The sequence below is a fragment of the Crocodylus porosus genome, unplaced genomic scaffold (assembly GCF_001723895.1).
Source record: "Crocodylus porosus isolate Cpor-Errol unplaced genomic scaffold, CroPor_comp1, whole genome shotgun sequence".
Lineage (NCBI taxonomy): Eukaryota > Metazoa > Chordata > Crocodylia > Crocodylidae > Crocodylus > Crocodylus porosus.
Genome location: NW_017728911.1, coordinates 16195834 through 16204194, shown reverse-complemented (window position 1 = coordinate 16204194; position 8361 = coordinate 16195834). Strand labels below are relative to the sequence as shown.

The 8361-nt window shown below is 41.3% G+C and overlaps 1 protein-coding gene across 2 annotated transcripts in view; it reads left to right on the top strand.

The window, feature by feature from the left end:
• The window catches only part of CGNL1 (cingulin like 1), a 108138-nt gene that overhangs the window by 20181 nt on the left and 79596 nt on the right, over positions 1–8361 (top strand). For both annotated transcript variants that reach the window (XM_019533492.1, XM_019533491.1), the window contains exons 6-7: positions 312–447; positions 3434–3646. In XM_019533492.1, coding sequence (XP_019389037.1) covers positions 312–447; positions 3434–3646 — 349 coding nt within the window. The remainder of the gene's footprint in view (positions 1–311; positions 448–3433; positions 3647–8361) is intronic.

Here is an 8361-nt window from a genome sequence, read left to right as displayed (position 1 = left end):
GGTTCAAGCACCTACATTGAACACCTTCAAGAGCAAATTGGATGCTTATCTTGCTGGGATCCTATGACCCCAGCTGACTTCCTGCCCTTCGGGCGAGGGGCTGGACTCGATGATCTTCCAAGGTCCCTTCCGGCCCAAATGTCTATGAAATCTATGAAAACCAGTGTATCTCCTTTACAGCTTCTGCTGTTATTTCCTCATTTTGTCATATTTATTCTGGGAGAGCAGTTGTAAATTCTCTGAGCTTTATGATATTTGGAAAATAATTTTACACTGTTATAAATTTAAAATGTAACTTTTTCCCCAATGAGACTCTTTCAAGTGAAGATGGAACGGGAACAACACCAGACTGAAATCAGGGACCTCCAAGACCAACTCTCTGAAATGCATGATGAACTGGATAATGCAAAACATGCTGATGATGAGGAGAGAGAGATTCTGATTGAGGTTAGTGATAAAAGTATTGCAAGAATAGTTTATATGAACAAGTTGTGAACACCCTTGCACACATTTAATTAAATGGGGGTTGTAGAAGCATGCAGGTATTTAATGTTAAAAATTGCCTGGTAGTTGATATTAGTTTTTCCATTTGATGTGTAGAACTCTGGGATAAGATAGGTAAACTCTCTTGGAAAAAAATTCTAAAGGAAAAAGGAGTTCAGGAGTTCAGCAATTATGAAAAGACAGAATGCTAAAGGTATGACAACAAATTATCCCAGTGTGGAGGAAGAATGAAAAATAGAGTAAGATTTCATATGGTTGTCTTAGGACTTATTTTTTTGACAGTCAGATTATTAATACCTACAGAGAGTGGAAGCAAGGGCATATGATTATGCCCTTAATTTCTTAATGGGGAACAAGAGCATATATGGATGACACTGAGGGCTGAAATATTCAGTCTTCTTTTGCTTCTGTCTTTACAAAAAAAAGTTAATTGTGACAAGATAATGACATTAATTTTAACAAAGGAACAAGAGTATAGGGAGTATAGAGAAAATAGATTAAAAGATATTTGGTGTTAGGTATAGTCACATTTTCAAAAACTTGTGAATTTGCCCCTGGAGTCCTTTTAAGGAACTGGCTGAAACCATTTATGAACTGTTAGTGATTGTCTTTGTGAACTCATGGAGGCCAGATGATAGTACCTATCTTAAAAAAATAGTGTGAAAAGACAAGTGATAGACCAGTCAACTTAACTTTAACACCTGACAAGATAATAAAACAAATTATGAGTTTAAAACCAGCCAGTCAAGTTTGTTCTTGCGAAAACCAAGTAGGTAAGGGGGATGTAGCCTAGTGAATAAAGGGAAAGTAGCAGCTGTGGTATGTCTCTGACTTCAGTAAGCTTTTGATACTGTTGCACACAAAATTCTTGTAAACAAACTAGGAAAATATGGTATAACTATGAGGTGAGTGCACTCCTTGAAAAACATACTCAAGATGTTACCAATAGTTTGCTGTCAAACAGAGGGCACCACCTGGAAGGGACTGCAGACATTTTAAAGGACAGGATCAGTTGATCAGATTTTTAAAATGATATTGAAAAATTGCAGAAATGGTCCTGAATGAATAAAAATAAACTTTGTCAAGAGAAATGCAGTACGCTACACTTAAATAGAAAGGTGCAGAGAAATTCGAAAGATTTTGAATGATTAGACTAGAAAAGAAAAGTCTGAGTTGTGATGAAATAGTTTTCCATTACATAAATGGCTATAATAAGGACAGTGATCACTTGTGTCTATGGGGATTAGCACAAGAAGTAATCAGCTTAATTTGCGCCAAGGAAGATTTGGGATAGGTATTTGGAAAAAACATTTTAACTGAAAGTGTATAACTATGGCCCCTGGGAGATGTTAATTTAAAAGTGCAAAGGGATCATGCATCGGGTTGGATGACCCAGCTTTAACTGCCCTAGTGTGGGGGCAGCAGAAGTGCTCCTTGCATGCTGCCAAGTTTCAAGCCCTGCTTTGCACCCCATGGACCGCCCCAATGCTGGGGCATTTAAAGCTAGGTTGTGCTGAATGATGCACAGTTCTATCACATGTTTAAATTACTGTCTGCCAAAAGCCATAAATGTGTAACATCTTTGTGGTTGGTTTGGCATTTTATGATATGATAAACTGGTTGAACATAAGACATGTTATGGTTTATCACATGATTAACACCTTAATCACATGATAAATGCACGGTGATTGAACCTATGAATATTCTTAAGCACTGGAAAAGGTTTCCTAGGGAGAGAGGTGGAATTCTGTGTTGGAGATTTTTAGAGCAAGCTAGAAAAACATCTTCAGGGATAGTTTAAATGTAATGAATCCTGCTTCAGACCAGATGACCTCTTGAGGTGCCTTTCTGTCCTACATTTCTATGATTCTTAAGAAGTACACTGTTCTAGGTTTGTGAAAGTACGGTTCTTTCAGCTTGTGGTCAGGGCTCCTTTTGTGGGATATTAAAATGCACCGTTTAAAATACAGCAGACCAAGAAACAGAGTGCCTTTCTTGTAAAGTTTTTTTTGTTGTTGCAGTTTTAAGAATCCTCACAGCAAATCTGCTCAAAAAGATTGAGCAGTGAATGGCTTGATTAAAACTTTTGGGAATTAAGGATAGTATTATTTTGATTTAAATGAGAAATACTCAAGCTGTTTTGTAATAGACAACAAAGTGATCTTTCAGGCTAGTCACCGGCCTCGTGGCTTTATTTCCTGACTTGTGTAACAGCAAGCTAGTTTCATATTGATAGAAAAGAACTCAGAGAAACCTATAGTTTGGGTCCCAAACTTAGTCCTGTAGTGAATTAATGATGGCACATTTACAAATGTTAATTAAGCCTTACAACATTCCTATGAAGCAGATAAGTATTTTAGAGAACAGAGAACTAAGACAAGCATACAAAATGGAATGAAGAGGATATGAAAATGATTTGTCCAACACTATAGCCACTCCATAGAATATCCAGCAATTAAGTAAAACTTTAAATATTCAAACATTCTGTTTTAAAACAAGACTGAAAAGAAAATCTAATAGCAGGAGGACAAACAACAAAGCACATTGATTTAAATGTCAGACCTTAAATTGACAAGTAGTGTGGCTGATGAATGAAAATGAAGACTTTTGGAGGTGATGATAACAACATTTTGTACAAGTACAAAAACCACCCTTAGAAGTAGGAAAGAGGTTGGGAGTTTGGACCCAGCTGTCAGCAAGAAGTGGAGGGGAATCTCTAGGCCCTGGAGGGATCAATACCAAGATGTAAAAGGGCAACAACAGAGCCGGTGAGATGATTCTGCTGAATGAGGAGGCTGGTTGCATTTTTATACTATCTACCAAAATGCCATAGTTGAACAGAATATGCTTAAAGGTTCCTTAGTTCTCACTAATTTTAGCTAGCTATAATAAAGGCATTTTAATTTTGTTTCATTTCAATCATGTTTAGGAGTTGATGCAAATGAAGCAGGATCTGCAAGAAACGCTGATGGCAAAAGAACAACAGGAAGAAATACTGAGGAAGAGGGAGCGGGAGTTGACTGCTTTAAAGGGAGCACTAAAGGAAGAAGTGTCTAGCCATGACCTGGAAATTGATAAACTTAAAGAACAGCATGAGAGAGAACTGCAGGATCTAAGACAGATTCTGGAGGAAGCAAGAAAGGTAAGCTGAATGGTTAAGGATGCATTTCAAATAATCAGATACAATCTGTTTAATTTTGCTTGGCTGGAGGCTTACGAAAGGAGGGTAGTAGGGCAGTAGAACCTTGAGGGCCCTTTGTTGTAATGGTTTGGAGGCATGCCTGAAGGACTGAATACCCCAAGAAGATTGTCAAGTGTATCATGATGCAGATTAGAGGGTTGCATCCTTGGTTCTTCTTTTGCTACTTATCAGACTTGGAATTTAATGTTAAATGTTGGGGGAAATTTCTTGTATAGAAAATCATAGAGAAGTAGGGCTGGAAGGGACCTCCATAGGTCAGCTAGTCCAACCCCCTGCCTGAGGCAGGATTATTCCTATCCAGACCATCCTATACACATCCATTGTCTAATTTCATAGCAAAACTATACAGCCAACCTTGACACAGCACAAGACATAACACTCTAACCTGTCACAAGTAAAGCAGGGGGACCATGGCAGCCAATGTCCTGCTGTAAATTTGTTAATATACATTCAGGAGATCCCAGAAAGAGGACGGCAAAAACCCTCACTATCCACACCAATCTGACCATGGGGTAAAATTTTTCCTGAATCTAAATATGGCAGTTGGTTTGACCCTGAGTGGAGGAACAGAACTCTCTGGCCAGGAACCTCCAGGTTTAAGTCCCAGTAGGAACAGTGGCACATCTCAGTCAAAATCCCCAGCCTTGGCCTCAGTCAACACCCGGTGCCTCTGAGGAAGGCTTAAAAAACCCTGACACTTGTAGCAGGAGGGAAGCGTGGGGACACTTCAAGTTCTGCATCACTCTTTTAGGAGGGTAGTTCTTATTTTAAGGATCCAATGTCAGTTAATCAGTGCCATGGGATTCTGTGCATGTTGTTATGCATTTTAGCATCACAGCCCCAAGTGGTAACCAGAAAAGCATAGAATCATGGGAAGTACCTATAGAGGAACATAGGCATAGCCATGCCTAGATAACCCCTGACCAGTGACTGTCCAACCTCTTGAATATCTCCAGTGCTGGAGAGTCCACGACTTCTCTCGGTGTCTGTTCCACTGCCTCACTGTTCTAAACCTATTTTGCTGCAACTTCAAGCCATTGGTCTTGTCCCATTCACTGCAGCAACAGAGAAAAGGTGTTTTCCATCTTCTTTATGGCAGCCCTTCAAATATTTGAAGACTGCTATCATATTTCTTATTAAGCACCTTTTCTGCAAGCTAAATATACCTAACTCCTTCAATCTCTCCTCAGATAACTTGCCTCCCAAGCCCTTTATCATTTCTGTCACCCACATCTGGGTTCTTTTTAACTTCTCCCCATTCTTTTTCAAATATGGAGCCCCAAACTGCACACAGTACTCTAGATGAGGCTTAACCAGTGCTGAGTAGAGATTCATAGATTGTAAGGGCTGGAAAGGACCTTGCAAGATCATCGGGTCCAGCCCCCCTGCACTAGGCAGGAAAGACAAACCAGTAATAACTAAGGATCTCCAGTAAAAACTAACGATTACAATACCCACTCCCATTCCCTAGACAAACTTTACAAGGCTTCTGAGAAACAAGGAAAACCCATATAAGTAGCTTCCTAAATGAAACAGGAGAGGTCCAACCTAATCCAATAAAAAGACATTGGACAACTCAAAAGTAGAAGAAATAGCAGTAGGTGCAGGAAGGCAGCAGGAAAAACCTTGGGAAGGTTATGTGGGAAGAAAAATAGATGTAAATGGTGACTCAATAAGCTATTCCTCTTCCTCTTGTGGAGGTCCCATCAAATGCACCTTATGAACACATTATTCAACATTCAGAGGTTGAAACGAAACACCAGTACCTATTTAAAGATCTGCTTATGAAGAAACAAAGGCAATGACACTCTTCTTGCATGCCTGTTGGTGTTCTAAATATGATATCCCCTGCTGCTGGTTCAGCCAAATCTGGCCCCAACCCCTGTCAAGAAATCAAGGTAGAGCAATTGCTCTGACTTTAAGCCAAAGCACACTAATTACGGTGCAACACTTAAGCGTTATGTTAAGACTTTGATCAAGGGATTGCAGATTGAAAGCTGAGAGTTGTTTGGCAAGGAGGAGAATACAGTGGGCTGCATACAATGAAGGATGTGTGAAGATCTATAAAGGAACACAGTTTCCTCAAACATAAATAGATCAGAATCCTTCATGAATGCAAATAATCAGCTTTCAATAGGACCTCTCTGGAAGTACCAGTAGAACTAAGAGATTGTAAGATTATAAAATGAATTTGATGAATACACACTGCAATATACTGAATATATTTGCATTCAACACTTTTATATATGTGACATTTATCCTCATGAGTGTGGTGGATAACTCAGGAATAGTTTTATATACTTTCTGAGTTATCTAGGGTCTGTAGAAGCATATTATGCCTAAGTCATCAGGGATCCTGGTTTTCTCTGTTTAAAAATAGCAAATTCTCTGATAAAAATAGCAAATTCTCTGATTAACCCCCCCCAAAATCCATGATTAAAATGAAATCCCACTATATATAGGACTATATATTGGTGGTGTTTCCACCCTATGCAGTTTACAGTCTGAGGAGGGATCAAGGGAAATCCCACTACACCCCCCCCCCAATATAATAAAAGCCTTAGTCTGTCTGTCTGTGATGCTTTATGCACGTTTTGATTGTGATTGGCTGCCGAAACAAACAATGTTGACTGAAACAACCAATCGGAGTGCTTCAAGAGCATTCTGGACAGGAGGTGGCACTGTCATGGCGTAGCACCACCATGATGGTGTGGACAGAACAAATGGAGTAGGGGGGCGAGGCCAGCACTGCTGGCCTGGCTCCCCTGGCACTGTTTCCTGGAAGTGGCAATAGCATGGGGTGCTGGCTGAGGGGGAGGGGACAGCAGGGCAAGCTTTCCCATCCCCTTCCAGCTCGTGGGAGGTGGCGACAGCACAGGATGGTAGGTGGTGGTGCTCTGTCCCCGCCGCTTCCCCCCATCATTCCTGACAGGCAGCTGGCTTGCATGCACAGGCACACGCGCACACACACACACACAGCAGTTGTTTGGTTTCTCGCAACTACGTACCAGATGAATGCATGCTGGAAATCTATTGAAGACAAGAATACGCAATTACCTGTGGAGGCACATTTCTCATACAAAACCCACTCTCTCTCTAATCACTCAGTTCTAATCCTCAAAGGGAATTTACAAAACACTTTTCACAGATGAGCCTATGAACTCCACTTCATCAACCTCCTGTATACAAAAAATCTTGGACTAAATATAGACATGGGATTTATTACACACTATAACCTGCCTGACATCCGAGTCACCAGGTACCTCTTCACTATTAACAGCTACATTCATTCCCTTTCCCCCTCTCCCAGCCTGTGTCTCACCCACTAACTCCTCAATTTACATCTTCACTGACTGCCTTTCTTAAATATATACCAGCCTCTGGCTGCTTTACTATTCATTCCATCCAGGAAGAGCACACGCCAACTGCAGATGCTTCCTCAGCCTGACGAAGGGTTTTGAAACCTGAAAGCTTGCTAAGAACATTTTTTCCAACTATTTGAGTTGCTCTAATAAAATATATCGGTTTTACCAAAGGAACCTTGTCTGCCTATGTCCTTAGACCAACACAGCTACAACCTGCACCCCTCCCACATCTGTATACAGACATCAGACATAATTTGCATTTCGACCTATGCACTTCTCTTTTGCACCATTTGTTGCTATCCGGTACTCTCTGGATCTTTCCCAGAGTTGAGGACATCTTGTGGTCCTTTCGCCTCTAGATTTTTTGCTCTATTGCTGAAGGGTTTTGCTCACCATCCCCCTTGGAACCTAGTTTAAGTGCCTCCTTACTAGGTTAGCCAGAGGATGCCCAAAGATGCTTTTTTCCAGTTCTGGTCAGATGGACAACATCTCTTGCTAGCAGTCTTCCTTTCCAGAACAAATGCCCATTGTTGAAAAATCCAAAGTCTTTACACCAACACCACCATTTCAGCCACATGTTTACTTCCAGGGTAGTCCATGCCTGAGCCCTTGTCTTCCATGGGGAGTATTGATGAGAATATGACTTGTACTTCAAGCTTCTTAACCCCTTCTGCAAGAGCTTCATATTGACTCTGATCTGCTCAGTGTCATTCTTGGCAGTGTGGTTGGTGCCTATATGGACAAACAGGAAAGGGTGGTATTATGAAGGATGGGTGAGGTTTGGCAGTCTCTCTGATGTCCTAAATTTGGGCACACCTCCTGGGACTCCAAATCTGGATGACAGGTTAGTACCTCCTTCCCCCACAGAAGGGAGTCACTAACTACCACCATTCTTTTCCTTCTTGGTGCAGTAATCCTAGAGCACCCATTCCCATACTTCTAGCCATCTAGATGGCTGGGTCATGTGCATTATGCCTACACATGTCCTATCCTCTGCCTTTTCCTCAGCTGTTCCACAGCAGAGTGCCCGAAAGCAGTTGCTGATTTCAGTTTGCTCCTCTGCAGTAGGGCTGTGTGAAACTTCAAGTGGTGATTCGATTTGAAGGAGATTTGGCCTGATTTGGTGGCTGAGTCTGAATCGAATCGGGACCAGTTTAAAGGTCCAAATGGATTGAAAGCTCTCCAAATCTTCAGCAAAGATTCGGAGAGCTTTGATGATTCAGGCCGCCCCTGGTGGCTGCAGCAGGAAGCTGCAGCCACTCCGAGCTGGTAAGTACTAGGGGTGGGGGA